This window comes from Pholis gunnellus (genome assembly GCF_910591455.1).
Source record: "Pholis gunnellus genome assembly, chromosome: 1".
In the NCBI taxonomy this organism is placed as follows: domain Eukaryota; kingdom Metazoa; phylum Chordata; class Actinopteri; order Perciformes; family Pholidae; genus Pholis; species Pholis gunnellus.
The window spans coordinates 29517261-29540371 of record NC_136528.1 but is presented as its reverse complement, the minus strand read 5'-3'; the positions used below and the strand labels follow the sequence as shown (position 1 = coordinate 29540371).

Sequence of the window (23111 nt, the reverse complement as noted above, 5' to 3'; positions counted from 1 at the left end):
TCCAATACAATTCAAAGGAAAATAATGTTCATATACAGCTCACCATTAGTCTGACAGCTATACTTTTTTCCCCCAAACAAAATATACTGTACGAGCAGCTTCTAAAATAATATGCATTGTTATAAAAAACGTGGAAAAGGAAAAATGTGTGATTTCATGTTTTTGGAGCTTGTCTACAATAACTGCGGTAGGGACCAAGCACTGACCCTGTTTTCTGTTTTTAATCTGTGTCTGTAGATTCTTCTTATTTTATGAAAATGCAAAACTTATCATGTCAAACCAAAAGTCAACATTGACTTATTTTAATAAAATCCCATAACTTAAATAACATAAAAATACTTATTTTAAGCCAAACCGTGATGTCTACTAAACCTAACTAAGATGTTTTGTTGCATTGTTTTTCGCTGAATTTCCAACTATTATTAAAACTGCAACCGTAATGTAGGAGAAAATATGTTTTGAAATGTAATTGAAAATGAAGTTTAGTTGTATCGGAACATTATCGAGTTGCAACCAGCGTACATTACTGAAAATACTGCAATCTAAAATGGCCATTTTGTATAATGAGTACATTTACTTTACATACTTTGGTATATGTTGTTAAAATATAGCTTTTTCTAAATTGAGTTTATATTTCACCGCTACAAAAAATATATTTATTTTTTCTTAATTTAAACATCACGAGTAACGATGCTGCTCTGAGACATTAGCATTAGCTTCAATGAGGATTGATTGTGTGATTTCCTCAAACTTGAGAAAAAAGACACTGTGGTCGGCAACAATCCATTCCACTACCCTGTCCCTGAGCACATGAGTGAGCACGACTTTCTCAGTTTTCTACAAAAAAGTAATTGTGCCATCATAATTGTTTTAAGGAAGCTGTAACAACATCAACATTAAGCACACAGGGCTTTAATCTGAAGAGAGGGAGTTTAAAAGTGACTGGAATAACATCCATGGTATCAGTCTATTGCAGCACACAGAATTTATTTGATCATCATTTTGATTTAAATGGAACAGGCTCAATAAATGTAAATTACAAAGTTGCACAACCTGAAAGTATTTCCCAACCTTTATCGCCCCGTAAGAACACAAATCTCCCTGCAAATGCTCTCAGTGGCAGCAGATTATGAGCGCTTTCATATAGCTATCACAACCAGCTCGCGTGAAATAAACGAGAACAGATGCTTAATCAGGACTATCAACAACAGATGTGTTTTTCCAAAGAGAAATCTGAACATTTTGTACAGGACATGCTATTCTGTGATTGACATATCTGTTTAATCGCTGTTTTTCAATTGCTCTGCGGTATTTCCTTTACAAATGGCTCATCATTAATATTTAAAAGAAAGAGGAGTCACAATTTGAGTCTCTTGGCATCTCCGAGGACATTCCGGACTGTTACAATTTCATTGAGAATCACCTCCGGTCGTTCTCATGCTACGAGAATAATGGGATTAAGTCACTTCCACGCTCCATAACCGGGATTTATAGGGAAATCAAAAGTGGGCCTTGCCGCTTGAGGGGATAGGAGCTGGCTTGGGGAGATAGAAGAGGACTAAGAGGAGGGCGATGAAGAAAACGGGAAATGTATTCATTTTAAGAAAGAGGGGGAGAGTAAGAGGACCTGTCCCTGAGGTCAAAGGGAGAGGGGGGCTGGTGGGTGGAGGGGTGTCTGGGGGTCCAGCTGTGAGACGGTAGCAGCAACGAGGGGGGGTGGGAGGCAACTCGGGGCTTTGACTTCCACGCTACACTCCTGGCATCAGGGCGCTAGCAGTCAGACCAAGCCCCTGAAGCCTCTCCAAGCCCCACTCCTCCACGGTCGGAGAAGCTATTCGGAACACTTTTATACTCTTATTATTAACCTCTCCTTCTTCTCCTCCTCGTTCCTGACAGCCCCCCCATTCCTTTTTTCTCTCTGATCCTGCCATCTGTGCTGAGAGAGTACATAGTGTTGCTGGACCTCGAGCCAATGGATTACACTTGAATTCAGAGGGTAGCGGAGAGTAGGAGTCTGTATGAGAGTGTGGCTGGATGGTCAATATGATTATATGGAAATGGAGAGATAATGCAGAATAATATGAAGTATTGTTTGGTGTCCAGCAGAGGTGAAGCTAACTGTTTTTTGCTTTTTACATGCGTACATTACTAATTTTATTTTCATGCAACTGCCGTATGCCAAAGCAACGCTCGGCATTGGATACCGGAAATTGTACAAAATCGACAAAAAAGTGATCTGTTCATAAAATTACAGCTGCATCATCTCAGGAAGCTTTTCTTTTTTCCCACTCAGGGGCAGCGGCATAATCACTGAAACACTGAATGTGTTGGCAAACAGTTGCCTATAGATCCAGCAGAACAACATGAGAATATAGTTGTGTTGTGGCCAACTGATGATTGTGAGTCAAACATTTACTCTCCTGTAAGCTCCCTCAACAAGAAAAAAAATAAATGAAAGCCTGTGGAGCATAAATAACGATACACCAGAGGGGAAATTTAGAGTCGGATGCTAAATTCCATGTGGGTTTGTCACTATAAGTGACTACTTTCACATTACACACAGGCAGCATATCTCTGGTTACGAAAAGTGAAACTAATGCATAAGTGCCTTAAACTTGCATTCTCCCTAATGACCATCAGGGGGCGACTCCTCTGATTCTATAGAAGTCTATGAGGAAATGACTCTACTTCTCTCTTGATTTATTACCTCAGTAAACATTGTAAACATGAGTTTATGGTCTCTATCGTTTGATTCAACTCTTCTTCTATAAATTATGATGTTCATTTAGTAAATGATGGTCCATTTACAGTCAAATAGACTATAAAGCAGGGTATGCTTGTGATTGACAGGTCGCTACTATGGCGTTGTCCGGCCTGTATTTTTGTTTTAGGAGTTTAACCCTTTCACAGTGTGTTTCCAATTCATGAAAGTTAATTGTAACATTTATGGTCACCTAAAAATGTCTTATTCAGCTTTCAGTTGTACTTAGGTCCACCCTCTTGTGTCATTTCTGGTTGCAAAAAAATGAAGATGCCGACGACCAAAGACCAAGATGGTGACAGCCGTCAGTCCACAAACCAACGGGTGACATCACGGTGACTAAGCCCACTTCTTATATACAGTCTATGGTTACAGATAGTAATTTGATCAATTGTATATATAACAATATGCAGTTTTAAGAGGCTATTTTTTGTTAGCTGCTTTTTTACATTTACATAATTCATTTAGCAAAAATTCCACATTCAATTACAGGAAAATTGGCTTCTCCCTGTTTCCCTATTTATTCCCACTTGACAGCATGTAGAAGCAACTCATTATAATTGTTTCCAGTGTCCTAACAGCGACGGGAGAGGGTAGAGTCACACTGTTGCCGGCATATTTAATTACACCAAATCCACTTGCATGGTCTAAAGAAAACACAGTGGTAAACAGTTTCTCTGATTAGCTTAGTTAAGTTTGATTAATTCTTTTTCAACATCAATTACGAAATGAAAAAAGACTGCTCTTTTAAATATTGTATGATATCCATCCATGGAATCAGAACGCAACTCATATTTTGACCCTTTCAAATTATTAATTCAATAAACACCCAGCGCTTTGAATGAGTAATCCTGGGGAGCCTGATTTGTATTAGTATGCATCGCGCCACTGTTGTCTATTCAGAGATTCATGAGTGCAAAAGGAAGACAGTTGAGCTACGTACCAGACATTTTAGCTTCAAGGTTGCACGGCCGGTTTAAATTCTTACGTGGTCCCCGTAACAAACACGGCTTAACTGAATGAGGCTACATTTATAGATGGGGGACAGCAGACATACACTCAGCAACAAAGCAACATCCTACTTTCTCCGTGTTAACAACCCCTGACTGCCATGTCCCCCCCCCCCCCCCCCCCCCCCCCCCACACACACACACACACACACACACACACACCCCTGCTGGGTCATTTTTGAGCATCAAATCAGTGTGTACACACAGGCCATTTAGAGACTTCAAAGTTCCGCGTTGGCAGCAGGGGTGAAAGCTCAGCATCCCACTAACATCCCCCGACAGGCCTGGGGGCTGGCAGATAAAAAGCTTAAAACCCCAAACAGCAGAAGAATCTCTCGCCTGGTTCGGGCCTCTCCAACTCCGGTTCGATCGATATGTTTTAACCTTGCCGCGAAGGATCATTAATAATTTGAATTCCACGCTCCGTCTATAGACCGGAAATCTTTTCTCCTGTCACCCTGGTCGGAGAAAAAAACCCACCGGTGAGGAGACAGAAGAAAAGCTGCTTCTTTGAGCTCATTTCAACTTGAGACGCTGCAAAAACAGTAAGTGTGCAAATGCCTTGCTACACATCACTAAAGAGCGGGGCCTCGCTCCGCCTTAAAGACTAACACATTTGACATTTGCTTTGTCAACAGTTGGAGATTTTATGACTTTGTGTCCAGTTTGTTCTCCCGCGTTGATGTTTTCTTTAGCAGCGGTGAATTGCTGTCCCTGAGCTCCTCTACATTCTTCTTACCACACAGTTCAGTGTTCACGATCTGACAAAGTCACACCACATGTCCTTGGGGTATTGTCATTTTACATCACAACAATTCCACATTTTGAGTGATAGCATAGCTTTTTCCTCCACACACTGAACCAAGCAAGACTTAAGAACGCCCATCCATCAATCACCTTTGATTCAATATGCAAACATCCTCTAGCGAGCGGAGCACCTATAGGCTTAGAATACAGAATGCATAAATATATGAACGGCGCTGGTTTCTTTTGATACCATGCGTTCAATACTCCGTTTGATATTCCACAGATGTCCTTGAAATACAGCTGTGTCTAAACTTGCTGGCGGGTCACAGTGTTATTAAAATGTCTTGCCGTTTTCAAATGTAAATTCCACACACTTCCTTTGGTATCGAGCGAAAATATAGGATTGGGTGCTCTAAATGTCTTCAGGCAAGCAGTGATATCCAGAATCAAACCTCTACGGCTCTTATCCTGGAGGAAACATGCATCCTGCTGCACATCTAGAAACGTGTTACACGGTGGAATTATGTGAAAACCACTAAGATCCTCGGATTCGTATTCCTTCAGCAGCACAGCATGTGCCACGGCCACACTTTGAATTAGCTAATGAATACAACGTTATTGATGCGAGCACTTCAACAACATCACGTTGCATTATGCCATTAAACGCTAATGTGCTTGCCTCAAGGTTAGAGATTCGGGTTTTGTGACGGGGATGTTGCTAGCTTGTTTTCCTCAGGACCATAGGCACAGGGGAATGTCCTCAACACATTTAATGAGCACTGTATTTTCTTTTAGGGACCGCTAGTACTAATGCTCCCGTAAGCAAGGCAATTAACCGGCAACTGTTGCTTTAGGGGCCAGCGGTGGAAGTGGAAGCTCTCACATGTGGATGTGTTAGCATCACAAAAAAAACAACAAGATGCAACTTCAGGTGTAGTCCATCTGCTCCTTCTGGTGATATTAATGTGGGGGTCGGCGAAAGTGAATTTAACCAATGTCAGAACGACTTGGAGCAATTTGCCTTCAGCTGAGACAGCTACAGCTAAACGGGCGAGACTGTCATGTGAAAATGAGATTATCTTGTCCACACACACAAAAAGTCCAGCTAGAAACCTAGAATACTTTAGCTGAAGCAAAAATCATGTGAAAGTGATTTTTTTTTTATGGATAAAAAGAAAAAAAAGCTAAATGGTCCTTCAGCCTTCAAGGTACTCAATGCACCGACACTGATGTCTAAATATGTAATGTTTTACTTTTTAGAAAAGCCATCTCTCACAAACTAAAGTACAGAATTTCCCCTGAAGTGGTACAGAAGAAGAAGAAGAGCAATCTGGCCTCATCAGTTAGAATTAGAAACACATATTTTTTTACAGCCTTTGCTTATGTCTTTAAGCAATTAGCTGTAGCAGCAGGGGCTAAGCCCTGGAATCTATGAATTAATCTGGGGTCATGCATCGATAATTATTGCAATATAAATCACTGCTCTATCAATAAATGATGACTATTTTGTCATTGATATTATTGTTATTATTCATTCCTTTTTTTTAATAGGCCTACTTTAAACACTCCCTGGTCACTTTTTTTTGGTACAGCTATACAATTAAATGCAATCCACAGCCTGGTCTCAGAAATGACATTCCTAGTTTATGATGCTGCATTGCCAATTACATTTCGAAGGGAATGCGGTTTCTCCCAGGTTAGGTTTGTTTTTGACTTTTTAAATAAACAAGTTTTGCTGTCGAAACGTGATTGAGAATGCCGTTTTGAAACAGCAAAGGCACCATGCACAGTCCAAACAATATAAAACTGATTTACATGTAGGTAGAAATGTTGAAACATATTATTGGTTCACAGACGTGGATATACACTGTATATCTATATATATATATATTATACAGTGTATCCAATGTTTGTAGAAAGGTCATAATGGTATCGTTTGTTGATATTTCAGGGAGGTGTTCATTCAACTCTATGTTTAGTAATGAGGTTGTAGTTACTGGTGGTGTTGTACTGGACCGCATTATATTAAAATGTGTTTCTAACATTCTTCCCCACTCCTGTTTATCAATGGGGTGGAAAATATATTAGAAACCCCAAACTAAATAACTAAATGCTGCATCCAGTTTGAAACAAATATTCCAGGTACTCCGTGTTTGAAATAAACAAACGTTTGTTTAATAAAAAACTGGGTTCCATCTAGGGCTGCAACTAACGATTATTTTAATAATCGATTAATCTGTCGATTATTTCTTCGATTAATCGATGAATCGGATAAAAAAACAAAGCATTCATTTCCAACCGAAAAAAATGGCGTGACGCTGTGGCGCGATAGCCTATCAGCGTTGAGATGTTTCTCCTGTCATCACTGACGTCCTGCCGTTGTTGAATCAAGAAATTAATACTGTAGCCGTCTGTGTTCACCCAGAGCTCTACGATCCCTCATATCAATAGAGACCAAACTATGTGTATACATACGTGTGTAAACCATATGGTACAAATAATGAATAGACGCTGCCGTATTTACGTCTAGATGACGTTATTGTGAGTGTTGATGGAGCTGCTATAATGTTAGCATAGCCTAGCACCGATCGATCCGAGCTTCATTGAGAAAACAAGTACAAATCGGCATCATTACGTAGTTATTTCGGAGTCCCTTTTTGTCGGTTTATTGCCGTTAAATCACAGCCAAGTCAGTTTATTTTGTGTTCATACAGCTGTAGTAAACAGCCGACGTGTGGCTTGCTAGACACAGTGAGCACGATGAAATCCACGGAGCTCCTCCGGACTATGTTATGAACCAGACATGACGGCGTTTAGTTTCCCGTGATATCTGGGACTTCCACAACACGTACTAGGCAGAAATAGAGGTTATTTTTCCACGGTTGATGTCGGACAGTTGAACGGCTTTCAGGCCGATAAGCCACGCCCCCTCTCCGGCGCGTCCAACGCGATTCACGCGAATGAACACAAATAGTCCCCGGCGAGACCGGCGCCTCATCACGTTTGGTGTGAACACGGCATTATTGAGTGGCGTAATAATCGCGCGACACAACGAATCGATAATGAAATTCGTTGCCAACTCTTTTAATAATCGATTATTATCGATTCGTTGTTGCAGCCCTAGTTCCATCTTTATTGTTCATGTCCAGGACTTGCTTTGTCATTACAACTGGTCTGCAGATTGAAATCGCAAATTTGAGTGAGCGCTTTTTCAACATAGTTCTGCATTAACGTAGCTGTCACGTGTTGCGTAAACTGTCATCGCTTCACCGTAGTGATCTAGCTGTGCAACTGTGAACCCACCTCCCAATATCAGGGGCTGAGCAAACATGTCTGGAGGGTCGGGGGTCTGTCTTCCATTCCCGCCGCACTCTGCTCCAGCCAGTCCATTTAAAACACATTGTTCCCACAACTGGGTGTAGTACCGAAAATACCACAAGTGATGAGAGAGATGCTGAAAACATCAAGGCCTGCTGCTGCCCATGTCTCAAACTAACTACTTTTCAGGCTAACATTAGCGAGTGTTACAGTTTGCTCACAACTGCTGTGTTTAATGTCTTACCTTCTTCAGTCGAACAATCCCCTCTTGTGTCTGCGTGTCCGTGACAATCTCAAACATGCCTTGGTCATCTCCCTCGATGATGTTATACGTTGACTTGGAATTCTCGCCGATGTCTCTATCATTCGCTTTCACTTTGCCGCCCATTTTCCCGATCGGTAGATCTTCGGGGATCACAAACTCATACAAACCTGGGGAGGAACAGACATAGCTCTTTGGTTTCAAGAAGTGCTGATCGAATTAAACAAAATCACGGAAGCATATTACAGCATTGCATCATCATTAGACTTTACGGCAGTTAGAATAAGTTTCTGAGGAGCCTGTTTAATGAAATTCACAAAATAGCATTAATTTCCCCCAATTATGACCTAACAGAGAAATACTAAAGCAGCAGCAATTTGTTTCTCCTCCCGATTCGATTTGGGACGTTCAAGGTCGTGAAGTTACGTACTTTTAGAGAACTTTGGTGGATTGTCGTTGACGTCCGTCAGCGTGACGGTGACAGTCGTGGTCCCAGACAAGCCACCCATGTGTCCTCCCATGTCCTTAGCCTGAATGACCACCAGGTACTCCTCTCTCATCTCCCGATCCATCCCATGGAGAGCAATTTTTATGGTCGCTGGAGGTGGGAACACATAAATGCAATTATAAACATGACTGATATACTCTGCACATCATTTTAATGATGCTCATGCTCTTGCGAGTGTGCAAAAGCATGCATGGGGAAAAAAGCGAGGTACGCCGCGACCTTCACGTTCACTTTACTCCTCGGTTTGTTGCATTTCTTCAGACCATGACTTTACAAAACAAGGACTCCACATGAGGCAGAGGTAAAGAAAAAGTTAAAATCCCTGCAGGTTTAATCACAGTCTGTGTGAGCACGGCAAGGTGGTCATGACTGAGCCATTCGCAGCACTGAGAATCAGCTGTTTGTCTTTGAATGTGTTGTTCTGCCGTCTGCAGTCATTTGTATTCTGATCGAGTGTGAATTATGCTGTCTGTCTTGTATAATCTTGAATATTGTATGCAGAATGGACCTTATTGACTCTGCCACGGCACTGAATATAAAAAGGGCTCAGCGCCGGCGAATACGGATAATCCACTCAGGAAACAGAGGCCCGCAGGATCATCAAATGAATATAAAACCCCTCATAAAAGCCAGGCTTTGGCATGACACCCTGCCTTGGTCCTGAACTGCCTCAGACAATGAGAATATGCTTAGCTGTGATGAAAAACGTGGGAGGGGGTAAGGATGTTGTCTGGGCACGCATTTTTTATTCTTGTGATAGATTTTTTCCTACAGGATGTAGCACAGTTTCAGGGTCGGGTTGACTTTTGGAGGTCACACAGAGCACTGATGATCTGAACAAGGGTTGGCTATTTTAAACTAAATATCTACCTTGTATTTCAGAGACCTAAGTCAATAGGTGTCTTTTAAAATACAATACAGCAAGCCTCTTTTTCAGAGCTGTGCTGAGATGCAATTGGCAAACAAAATTTGAGCTCACTTCGGAAATGTCTCCAAAAAGAAATGACTTTAAACTACAGCGATGTTTCGTCAGAAGTCGGCGCTTTAAACTAGGAATGGCTGTAATATAGGGGTTGCAAACTGGAAACAAACACATCCAGGATCATAAAATTGAGAGGTTTGAGGTCCATAGACAAGAAGAATATCCGGGAAGACGCCGACAGCAGGAACAACGTCAGAACTAATTCTGCAAAGGCGTTTCCACATCCCATTCAGCGAATCAACGCTGAAAAGCTTTTTTGTGCAACTGAGGAAGTTTTATCGCATTCTGCTGTTTCCATACAGTTTTTCTAATGCGAAATTTCAAAATGCAAATAACAATGTGTGAATTGTATCACTTTTATCTCCACCTCAAGCATTATATGTTGCCATTATCATCATTTCAATACCTCTATAAATTATTAACATCATCACAGTAATGACCAAACTAGTAACTTCTAGCACATTTGGTGACCGCGGGTTCAGCACAGCAATCGATTTGGACCAGTTGGACACGTTAGTTCCATAGACCACGACTCCCAGAGCCCAGACCCCAGACTATTAGTTTACTTCTACATGTTGTCTCAACCTTGTAATTTATAGACCTTCTGCAACCACCAAGTCTTGATTTTGACCCTTGTTTTTTGTCGACACTGGCTTTAGTTCGTCATTGCTCGGGTCCCACAGGCCCATAAAAATAACATTTTAAAATGTTTAAATATATATTTATTTGCTTATCCTCTGATTGAAATGATACATATATATGTATATATATACTGTATATATATCAATACATATATATGTTACTCACTGTATGTTGAGTCACTCTTATAATTTGACTGCACTAAATACCAGCTATATTAAACCCTATATGATTGTAGATATATAATATATTTAATTATTTATAGATAAATGAGTCAACAACACTGACCCATTTAATTCAAAAGAATGACGAAATAAATGTCCTCACATTTACACCAGGACAGTTTGTATCATATCTATTTTACTGCTACTACTCCTACTACCCATAATATAACTAAAATAATAATAATAATCAAAATAATATTATTTAGTAGAACACTGCACTGAGGGCCAAGAGCTCAGTTGTATGCAGTAAACCCAGAGAACCTTGAGGTGTGCTTACTTTTTACAGTACGTATACTGTATCATATTGCTCGTCCTTGTAAATGTGCACAGGACGCACAAAAAGGCATCAGAAGGACGCCGTGAGTGAATATAAATTTGACCTCAAAAGAGGACCATTAACATTGTTAACCATTAAAATGGCCTATTTTTTCTCCCACCTTGTTCTAGCATTGTTATTATTCTACTCTTTGTATAGAAACAGTCAAACCTATATGGGAGCATGCTTGCTGTGGAAATACCTAAACTCCACCTGCTGCATCTTGTCACTGGTCTAAGCAGTGACAGTGAGCTTGGACTGGCATCAACAAGGTAGGCCCACCTCTCTACTAGTCGGGAAAACAAAACGCACCCGTAAATGAAAAGAGCAACACAAACAAGTCACTCAAATTCCCTTCTCCACGCACACACACACACACACACACACACACACACACACACACACACACACACACACACACACACACACACACACACACACGTTAGTCATCATGCTAGAAGCAACACTCTCATCTCTGTTGATCATCGTTAATTATTCAAATTCATTCCTAATCACTGAAAAGGGAGGATAGACAAACACTCATTTCCATAGATATTTGCCTCAACTTTTTTTTTCTTTCTTCACCGACCATTAACCAAGTGATGAATTGGGGCATGGTGTTTATTTATTTATTGAATGCTATTCATTTCCAATGTGGCGTTGTAAGTGTCAAACGCATTCTAATGGGTGTTTTCCCCTTACCTTTTATTTTTCATCAACATTCATTCAAACATCTGGCTCACTTGAATGAGCCATCTGCATGTGCTGCGCAATCACACAGAGCGCGAATGCTAATCCTTAAATTGTCCGTGCAGTGCGTCTTCCACAGCCGCGTCCCGGCTGCAGACGCGTTCTGGATTGCGGCGCCCGACAGCGGCGAGGACGAGCCCGGTCTCTACGCGAGTGTTCGCCCTGATTATGCACATCAATTTGGAGAGTCCCTTTCTTGGAGCTTGTTTATTGTGCGCCGTTTCCCCAAAATTGTGAGCAGTCGATTTCCATCTCATTTCTTATTAATGTCATTTCACCATTATTTAATCATATTGCTTACAGACACATGTTAAAAAGTCAGCTGGAAAAGCAATTAAAGATCCAATCTGGAGACTGTTCTGAGATAACTTTATGCATGATGACGCTGCTGAGGAGTTTGCCTTGTGAAAGGAAGAAGTCATTATTATCATTATTATTTTGAATTCATTTACGCAATGATGTTGCAGCATATGAGTACTGGCCCATTTAGCATTTAGGGCGACCAATCAGCTAATGGAATCACGCAACTCAGTGATGCCCATATGAATCTTATAATTTAGCGGTTTTAATAATCCGTTGTTGAACCATGCAGCTGATGATCAGTTGACCCGGCCAAACCTGGAACGCATAATGGAGGAGCCATTGTATGTGTCTGGATGTGTCCCTCTGATAAAGGCTCACTATTGTCCTCACCCGCCTTCACGCGGGGCCTTTGCTTCCTGTGAGCGGCTGCACGTGTATCAGTCGTATTCAGCAGGCCCAGGGTGCTTTTATCGTCCAGATCGCAATGGCGTGTGAGTAACAATGTGTTCCATCAGTGATGTCAGTAACCGCTGTCTGAGAAGCCTGACGAAGATCTCCGCGAGATCGGAACATTACTTTATGAAACGTATTGCGAGATGGGGATTCTGTTTCACATCAGCTGTGTGTGTGCTGTCTACTTATTCCCCCACATTAACACTCTTTCCCTGCGTTATATCATGCTCCTCGTTCTAGTAATAGTGGACCCCCACTGATCCACATTTCACCCCCCCAGCATATCTTCATGTTTGGAAACAATAAGTGTGCAGCTATAGAGGGACGGCTGCAGAGAAAGGGGATGCAGGGCCCGGGGAGCCTGAGTTAACAGCAGCCTCGTGCGGCCGTAATCCACAAGCGTTTCACAAAAGACAGATGGGCTGCGTTACCTGCGGTCCTGCTGTTGTTGTTACACAACTTTTTTAAGCCTTAATAAACATGATCAGCTCCCTTTTAGCGTCAATGTTCTGTCCCCGAGGGCTTGAAAGACAAGAGGTGATGTAAACATATACATGGTGAGCTGCGTAGTTGCCATGTGGTGTTCTTGTTCATTATTATTTTAATTTAATTAGTTTTAACTGTAATTCCCATAATTGTCCTGTCAGAAAATGTGTGCATTTTAGATCGATGCACAGCGGCAGAGTGAGGTCACCTCTGTAGGGCCAGGCGGTTGCATCTCCGCGTGCTGGAACCTTTACAACCTGTTGCACCTGCGGGCAGCTCACATGTACAATAAAATCACCCTCTCACAATCACATCGGTCTTTCTTCTTCATTTAGATCTGCACAGAACAGGCAGCATCGCAAATGCACATACATTGATTTGTAATAGAAGCAGAAATATTACAGCAGAAATGTGCATGGATGTGCATGTGATGCAGATGTGCTGTTGCTGTTTCACAGTAACATCCACACACCAGTCTATCTCTGTCATATGTTTTTTTTTAAAACATTTCTTGCCTGCGATGAAGCTCAGGAGGTTATTATTTAGTGTTATATTTAAAGTGATACAGACGCTTTCAATGTCCGTCTCTCGCCGCCCAAACAAAGCCACAAAGTTTTTCAATGTAAGAATGTAAGGCTCCACTTCCACATCCCAACTCCGAGGCGAAAGCAGTTTGTGTGGCTTGAGTTGGCGGAGGTGCTCACACAAACCGTACACAAGACCTTTCCCTATGAACCAATAAATATAAGTTTAGTCTCTTTATTTTTGCTCTACGATTTCACAGTCTGTAAAGCTCTGGATGATCTGTTCATCAGCCATCACACAGCAACAGGAACCTAACCTCCTGCACATTAACGATGGGCATTTTCACGCAGCAGAGGTAACTTTGTTAATTAAGATAGTTAATTATCCTCTCATGGATTGGTCACAATCGAAGGGTAATGACGTTCTGTACTTTTCAGGGAAAAAAAAACTAAAAAAAGGACAGTCAGCCCACCACTTGACCTGAGGTGACTTTGTAAGCTCATTTATTGAAGTCGAAGCAGGTAATGAAAAAGGACAATGTTTAAATACTGAGAGGTTCTGGCCTGGTGTGCCGGGCCCTGCCGAGAAGAAAGACACCACCGGAATAATCCTTAGATGTAATCACTTCTTCTCCTTTTGGTCCCATTGTGGGCGTGGCGTTCATTCATTACATTCTGTAATACATTATGCTCTCCATTGGTTGGAAACAGACAAAGGATGTGTGCGCGCTGTATTAATAGCTCCCATTAAATTTAATGGAGCAACGTTTGGATCACGCGGAGATCTTCGTCAGGCTTTGTCGGGCAAACAATGAGGAACAGCACAAAGAGCTTCGCCTGTCCCAAAGAGGTGTCCTCCTTTTGTGTCCCCCTTTTTGTTGAAGTGGTAGCGATCACACTGGACCTCTGTATTATCTGCTGTAATATTCAGCATGCTATTCATAGAGTCAAACTTAAAGTAAGCAAGTTATGCGGCCATCCTGCACAGGTGACTATTGGATCCAATTTGCTCCTAAATGTGTGTGCTGCTTGGTATTCGAATTCAATTTGAAGCAGAGCAGATTCATCCCATAATTCTGAAACACAAACAAGCACAATCAAGCACACAGCACTGCACTCACCAGAGTTGGGGTCTACAGAGAAATACGGTTGTCCCTCCAGTATGCTGTAGACCAGTCTAGCGCTGTTCCCGTACACCGGATCATCGGCATCTGTTGCTGTTACCCGGGTAACCGGGGTACCTGTGGGGCAGAAAGACAGAGTCAGGAACTATAACTCTATAGGCAATCATCTCTACATAGCTGTGCCAATCAAGAAGAGACCATTCAACCCTCTGTGGGGTTGATTTGTTAGGGGAAAAAAACCCGGTCCCATCTGTATCAGACATGCTTCACATTGTACAACGCAATGGCAATTGTGTTGCTCTGAAATATCAGCAGTGTGTATGAAATCTGAGCATCTCTATCTTTACATTTTGTTATTACAGTGTGTGAGGGACAGTATGATAACTGTTGGGATGGAGAGGGCAGCTGAACATTGTGGTTCATTAAATCAAAAAATGTTGTCATTCTACATTTCTGCAAACCACAGATACTTGAATGTGGAAGTTTAACTTTTATTTTTGTATGTGGTTGTTTTTGCATTCTGGCCGACTAAGTGACATAATACAACAAGCGACATGTAAAGCAAGTGACATCGTACATTGAGCAACTGCTGTGACTGAAGGTTTAATTGGTATAATCGCGAGTATAAAGAGCTCCGAAGTCCAAAAAGAGCGGGGAGGAGAAAACAAACACAAGACTTTCACCCAGGAGATCGCTTCTCATGTCCCGTGTGACAAAAGTAAATGCTGAGTTTACGATGTAACTTTACGTTGTGAAATGATCAATTTGAAGGTACAGTGTGTGAGATTTAGTGGCATAGAGTGGACAGGTTGCACATTGCAAGCAACAACACTTGCTTTCCAAGCGTGTCAGAGAACTCCGTTGGCATTCAGGTGGGGAGAGGTATCTTTAGGGTTTTACCACTAGGAGCTACTCTTAGCAACACTTGGTTCTTTTTCACGGCTAAATTATTGCTTTTAAAAACATAATGTAGAATTTTAAATTCAGAGCAGGATGAGACATTATTTATATTCTAAAAATAACTAAATATTGTGTCTAAAGCAGCAACAGTAATGTTCATTACAACAAGGTTGCTGTATAAAGTCATTGATATCTCACTGTAAACAAATCTAAAATGTCAATTTCAATGAATTAATTAATTCAAATAAAAAGTGAAAGAAGAATGAAGACATCATTCAGTATCAGTTATTCTTCTGCAACACAGCAGGAAAAGTCAAGTGAATCAACTGACGGTCATGTTGTACTTGCAGTGTAGAGCCTACACACTGAAATGTTTTAGTGTGGTTGAAGGTCATGAGATAAGTAAACGGAGCTATTTGCGCCTCCTCACTTAGAGCAAACTTTAAGCCGTTACGCACAAAGAAAGCACTTCTGAAAAGAGTTTTCCCCAATTAAAAGTTTGGCTACGTTAATGTAATGAATATAAAATGTTGACACGTGTATCGTTAAAATGCTTATCGGGCATCACTATCAACACTGGAGCAATTAGCCGTCACCTTCACACCAACAATGCTCAATGTAGCAGAAGTGGTGTCCTTTATCCGACCGGCTCTGAGCTTTGCAGGAAATGTTGCGCAAGGACCTTCATCAATACACCGGCTCTGCCGAACGCTCAAGGCGAATCACAAAAACAGATTAGTGACAGTTCAATCCACCATCCACGGCTCCATTATAAGGTATCAGGGAAAAAATGCATTGAAAAACGGAATATAAAGAGACTATTAACGCAATTAAACTCGTTCATTTTAATTCACAGTGACCTAGCTCCTCATCAGTCTCAGTGTGATGGAGTGTGTGTGTGTGTGTGTGTGTGTGTGTGTTTGAAGGGAAGAGAGAAAGAAGGAGAGGAAAGAAGCTGACATGCTGACAGCGAGCAACACGCTGGCAGGAAGCTACAGATGGTATGCTAATTGTTTCTGTGAGAGATGTTTAAAGGTGTTCTGACAACAAAGGGAGGCGTCCCTCGTCGCAGACGGCACAGGTCCTGCCACAGGCGCCGACGTCTGTCCGCTGCAGATGAAAAGGCTTGTAGTGAAGACCTTCCGCCCGAGTTTTGGCTCCGACGTAGTGATTCGGGGGTTTCAGTCATGAATTAACAACATGAAAATAAAAAAATGCCAGATGTGTTGGAAACACAATCCCTACACAGCTGAATGGCGAACTGTCTTTAGCTGCCTCTACAAGCTCTGAGACAACCTCCATCTGACCTGCTGACCAATGTGCAGCACAGTGATATGCTTAGAGGGATACTTTGCAGATTTTCAAGCAGCTTTGTATCATTGCATATTGGGTAGTATATGCAAATTAACAATGTTGACCTTAAGTCCATGTTGCCAGCACCCAAGGGCCCCTCGCTCATTTACCAGCAAAAGTTTGTCGGCTCTAGGGCACTTGGTACGAACTACAGATTCTACTTCAAACCGCTCCGAAATCGAATCTGACATTCAGGGCCGCTTAGGCTACGTGAGCCTGAGTACAGTGTGGAGGAATTTACGGCGTATGGAGGAGGGAAGAAGCTGCAACAGCCGAGAGTCACGCAAAACACCAGCCGGTGAATGTGGGGCTCCGATGGAAACTGAAGAGGAGTCGCAGTGCTGAGGCTAGTTTCTTTGGATGAAGTTACTGCATCCAACGTTACAGAGGAAGGAGCACAAGCATGTGTAACATTACACCCAAGCATGTGGGCCACGTGTGAACAGGGGAGTGCTGGAGACGTATTTCTGGACAAAACGGACATCTGACAGTAGAGTAAGTGCAATAACAACAGTGTGTTCTTTTCTGAAATGTCACCATAAAACAGTCAGTGTAAGTTTCCGGTTTTATGACTGAAAATAGTTTTGTATTTTGTCTACTCAGCGGCAGCAACAAGTCCAGTGCATTATGGTTGTTGTAGTTTTTCGACCCTTTGAGCCAAAGGGAATACACAGCCCCTTTTTCCTGTTTGCTCTGGTCGTGTAGCACCAATTTCAGATACATTTGCACCTTTCTAGAGCATAGACAGCCTACATTTATGACAAGTATCCATGTATCCAGTGAAATACTTCTGTATGATACATTTAATCGACAGAAAGTTCAAAACAAACTCATGGGAATTCATACTTTGTTTTATCTCCAAATCTAACCATTCTAGTACAAGGGCCTTTCACGAACAGCACTACAGTACACCCAAGATGTTTCTCAGATACGTGCAGTTTTCTCCCCATTTATGACGTCAGCTTCACGGGCCAGCCATTGATTAATAGTCACTGCCGCCGTCTGTGGTCTTGTAACAGCAAAACAAAGCAAAAGCCACCTTTGCACTCCAACTGGAGAAGCCGTTTCACTGTTGCAACCCAATTATTTCACAGTGAGCGAGCCTCAAGTGTTCCTCCGAGACCGAGGAGTTCTAGTAATTCATAGTCTTATGATGACCTATGCTGTTGTGTTGCCAAAGCTTACCTTGTAAATTCCATACCACTTGTTACACCCCATGTCTTTTACAGCATCAAGATCACAGCAGATCAATGAGTTCTCTTTCTTCCCTGTGATTCTGCTTGCTGCAATAGCGCGAACAGAAAAAAAACCCCAGCATGGTATAACTTGATGTCAGCTGCTGATAGACTTGGAATTTTCTCTCCATGCATCTACGAACCCGCTACTCACTCTGAATTGACTTTAAAAATGGACGCCTCAGTACGAGGTTATCCTTTTCTGCCATCTACAGATATTATACAAACTGCCGTTATGTTGGAGTTTCCACAAACGCGTTAGATAAGTCAATGAAATTTGAAATAAATGGGTTGACAGAATTTGAGGAGACATCACAATTGCATCCCCAAAATGTGTGCAGTAACAAGACCAAATTGGTGTGCTCAGGCAGAAGCAAATTATATTCTGTGTGCCATAGGTGCGCCAATTGTCAAACGAACAAAATTGAGAGACAGCTAAAGAAATTGCTCCTCCTTTTTTTTTCTAGCGGTACAGAGCCTTATCTGCCTTAAAGTTAAATTACTACTACTACAGAGGGAGAAGGCCGACATCTACACACTGCTAATTATGAAAAGTACCTTCGTACTTCTCAAAGGTGTGTGACTATTGCAAACAGGCTTTATAAATCCAGTTACACTGCGTATTGAAGTGGGGGAAGTAAAGGGTAGGGAAAAAAAATCTTCATAAAAACAGTGGAACCGGTGAAGCATGAAATAGCTCCCTCTTTCTTTCCCTCCCACAGGGGTAAAATGCTCCTCACCAGCCCCGATAAAAAAAATGAGGGATTAGGAAAGCCAGTGTTTTGGTCCCGTTTCAAATCAGTGCAGATTAGCTCGTCCTTCCCCTTGATAATGCTCAGAAATTTCAGGGACACTGCAGAAATGGATGCAGCTGTAGGGCCAGGCAACGGGCGCAGAAACTCAATTGTAGGAGGGGTATTGTCTCTGGCTTTTATTAGAAGCCTGTAGCATTGTAGCGATTACAAAAATAGCAACACAACGCATTTAAACTTCCAGGGATGAAAACAAAAAAAGAATGGCTAATGCTAAAAAAAATAAAACTGTGCAGGCAGGAATTAGGTACGTTTAAAAACCTCCGATTGAAAATGTTCACTCAGAATGCAACCGACGTCCTGTAGGCGCTGCTGCTCTCGCGGCTTCCTTTTATTCTTGCACCTGAAATGTGTTCCTTACACACCGTTCTTGGTCAAATCTGTTCATGGAAAAAGGTGCACACGCGCTACTTCCTGTCTCAATGGATTTGTCTCACTTTTCACCCCGCTGTCGAGCAAACGCCGGACACTGGGAGATTACATATGAATGTCCCTGAGGAAAACAAATCTCCCTCTGTTGGTTGGGGCAGTGGCCCGCGGAGTGACACGCTTTCCAGCCTGAAGTTACGCTTGACCCCCCCACACTAAGTGTAATCTTATTAATCACGTCCCGAAATTCCTAGGATTCCATGCCACACCATTAGTTCAAACACATATCATGCTCAAAGGATGCCATCACCGTATATGAGGCGTTCACATCAAATTTACAGCTGTTGTTGGTTTGCTTTGATTGAAGGGCCAGCGGTTTGTAAAGCGGCCCCGGAATAAAGACATGTGTGTGGGGGGGGGGGTCTAGCCTCCTGTTTTATCAGCAGACAGAAATAATAGGGCACACACTTCCTATTTACTCTGTGCACTGGCTCGGTGATAGGAAATCAATAGGAATCTCCCTTGAACCAGAGAGGGGATAAATTGGGGGATGCAGCCCGATGTGACACACAATGGCTGTGGAAGGACGTTGCAGCTTACTCCTGTAACACATTATCCCACAGCACAGCTTCATCTGTATAGCCTGCTTATTTCCTTTAGAAGTATCGCAAGCATAATCAAACAGTGGAAGGTCGTAAAGATGTAGCTCTGAGCCTTCATGGCTTTTTCATTTGCCGGCGCTCACTGTACTCTGTGAAGCTGCTGGAAATCAAGCACTGCACGTCATCTACAGCATCTACAGCTTTTCCCACATATTTGAAGAAGCACAATTAAAGCTTTGTTTATACTATATAGCCTCCACAGATGGCACGCAAGCTATGAGCACGCAAAAAGCTCAACGAGCTGTTCGTCGCATTGTTCTCTAAAACCAGAGGGAATATAAACAAAACACACTGAAGAAGCAGGAAGTCGACTGGTTTTACCGTCAAAACGCCGTAAACCAACCTCCTCCATGCCGAGGAAGAAATGTAATTACCTGTAAACTCATCAAATATCCATTGACATACTTTATTGCCTTTATACAAGTATTGAACATATATAATGACACCAAGGTTAAATATATTCTGTAAACAATTTCATTGGGCTGGCAAAATATATACTTAAATGTAAATTTTGAAGACCTCCAAGCTTTTGAAAATGTCTGTCTTTGTCAGATATGTTAATGTTCTTTTATCAGAAAACTATTTGTGTCAGTCACATCTGCGTATTTGCTCCAGCTTCTAAATAAAAAATAAACCTGCTGGATGACGCAAGGAATACAAGGACTATTGTATTTTTCTTTTCTTTCTTTTTCTTTATTCTGTCAAATTAATGCCGCTGTTTGGTTCATTTGCTTTAGTGTTTTGTGGTGTCGCAAATTGGAACTGTAATCTGCATTTTGTTGTGCATACCACAGTGTGTGTACAAGGACAAAAACTTTATAACCCTTTTTGTTACCTTTGTTACCTAAAACCGATAGATAATTGAGAATTATTACATTTTGACGGAGCGCTTCTATTCTAACCGGCGCAGCTTTTCCAGTATTTACGGCACTTGTTCAGCGGTGCAAATCACATCATGTGATGCAGCTCAGCCAATCAAATATGAGTATTCTGACAAGTTTCCTGATTCGAGTGAGATGGAAACACACAGGGAGAGACGACGAGAGAGAACGAAGAGCAGGAGAATAATTACGTGAGTCAGAGAAGTTATTTCACGTGACGTTCTCCAAAGAGAGAAACGTGGTCAGAGAGACCAGAGAGCCCAGAGTCTTTAACCATTAATGAACAGACTCTTATAGGTTCATTCTTCACACGGGCAGTTTAAAACCAGTTAGTCTCACATGTTTAGACACCGTGACGATTAATAAAGTCAATAATATGAAGCACCACTACGAGACAAAAGCACAACTCTTTTGAGCGTCTGAAATGAATTCACAGAAAATAAACCTGAGAGCCCGATATGATCAGAATCCTAACACATCAATTCACTTCACAGCAATGATGTTAACAGAGAGGAATAGAGCTGAAACAAGTGGTTTAATAACCACAGATAAAGTCCCTGCACACTAGTTTATCTTATTAGAAGATGAGAAAAATATAATATTGTTGCTTTTTCGAGTGAAATTAATTTTTCTAAAATGAATTACTTTATTTTAAGATGCACATTTTTCAAAAGCTTTCCGTTATGTCAGTTATTCTTTAATTCAGCCCTATTCACTTGAAATGAGAAGAACATTTATTTATGTATTTCTATGTATTATTTATAATCCATCCAGTTAAATTTGAAAACTGAGAATAATAATTGATAAAATATAATTGATGTGTACTTTATTTGATTTGACAGTTGTTGACTACACAGAGATGTTGGTACTACTACTAGGCTTGTTGAATATATATATATATATATATATATATATATATATATATTTGAATATACAACTAAATAGCGCAAGTCAGATATTATTATAATATTCTGGACCTTTGCCCGAGGAGATTTTCTCAATCTGGACCTTTTGGAATTTTAGTTGAATACTCCTGCACTTAACTATCACAACGTCTTCATCACAATGCTTGTATGCACAGAGGTTGTATTTTCCAGGTGATCTGACACAAGATGCTTTTCCGACCCATCGCCCAAAATTCACCCTCAGCATGCACAAACACAACTCAGCAAACCGCACCACAGGGAAGCACTTTCAGCTCAAGTACCATCATACCTATAATCACTCAAAAGAATGTCTCATTACAGTTCATTTACTATTGCTGGAATGCTAGACTTCTCCGTATCCCTCCGTCCAACAAGCATGGCAGCCGTGTAGCATCTCGGCTCTCTGCTCAGCTTGGACCAGCTCAGAAGCGTGAAGGGTAGAAGACAGGGGGCATTCATATGTATGTGGGCACTGAGCCATAGCGCAGAGATATCACTGAGGCATGGGGAGAGCTGTGGGCTGCGTGAGGCGTTGGGCTAACAGTGCCCTGCTGTGAGCCCTACCCGGGTAAAACAATACTGTTTATGTCTGACTGGCTTTACACTGCGGGGGACGACAGAGAGAGGGAGAAACACAGAGGGAAATGGAGAGAGGGTCCAGTGGCATGGCGGCACAGAATTCTTGGCGGTTTATTGGTTATGTATAAGGTATGCACAAAGAAAATATTAGATATTAAAATATATCTAAAACCCTTTTAGTCAACACAATCTCACTCCCAACTTGTCAAATAATACCTCTTGGTCAGATGCCCCACGGCATCAGAGAGGCCAGACAATGAATTAGGTTCCCCTCTATCATTTGATTGAAGGTGACAGCTTGTCAATCTGCGGTCATCACGTGCATAGATTCCTTTCAAAATAAACTACCGTCTTCACAGGAAATGTGGCTTAGGCAGCAGAATCATTGAGGTTTAGTTAAAGAGCGTGGGTGATGTTAAGATGATTGACATACGACTCACGTCACAATGACTCACGTTACTATAGCATACACTGTATACAAGAACCACTTCTTACACCAGGGGTCTCAAACTCAAGGCCCGCGGGCCAAATCGGCCCGCCACGTCATTCTATGTGGCCCGCGAATCCGCCAGCAAAAAAAAAGTAAAAAGTAAATTAAAAGTTAGTCTTGATGCAATTTACAATTATCCTCTGCTCTTTGTATTACGCACGGCGCGCACACTCCCACCAGCGGATGTGGTGGAGATGCAACAGTCGCTCTCCTGTGAGCAGCAGCCGTTGCCATCTTGGCTTTTTTGCAACCAGTGAAGGGAAGTGACCATTTTTGGATGGCATAGAAGCGACGTGAAGACGGCGTATACTACTCTAGTAGGGTAGTGACCTGTCAATCACAAGGTAGCCCCGCCCTAAAGCAAACTCCGCTTTATGGTCTATTTGACCCTATATGGACCATGATTTATGAAATGAACATCATGCTGTATTGAAGAAGACTTGAAACTAGAGATTGAGACCATAAACTCATGTTTACAATGTTTACTGAGGTAATAA

The 23111-nt window shown here is 41.7% G+C and overlaps 1 protein-coding gene across 1 annotated transcript in view; it reads right to left on the bottom strand.

Moving 5' to 3' along the window:
- The window catches only part of cdh8 (cadherin 8), a gene marked incomplete at its 5' end in the record, with an annotated part of 96400 nt that overhangs the window by 18032 nt on the left and 55257 nt on the right, over positions 1 to 23111 (bottom strand). Inside the window, 3 exons of the mRNA XM_079162228.1 lie at positions 8081 to 8268; positions 8529 to 8696; positions 14405 to 14524. Of these exons, the coding sequence (XP_079018354.1) occupies positions 8081 to 8268; positions 8529 to 8696; positions 14405 to 14524 (476 nt within the window). The remainder of the gene's footprint in view (positions 1 to 8080; positions 8269 to 8528; positions 8697 to 14404; positions 14525 to 23111) is intronic.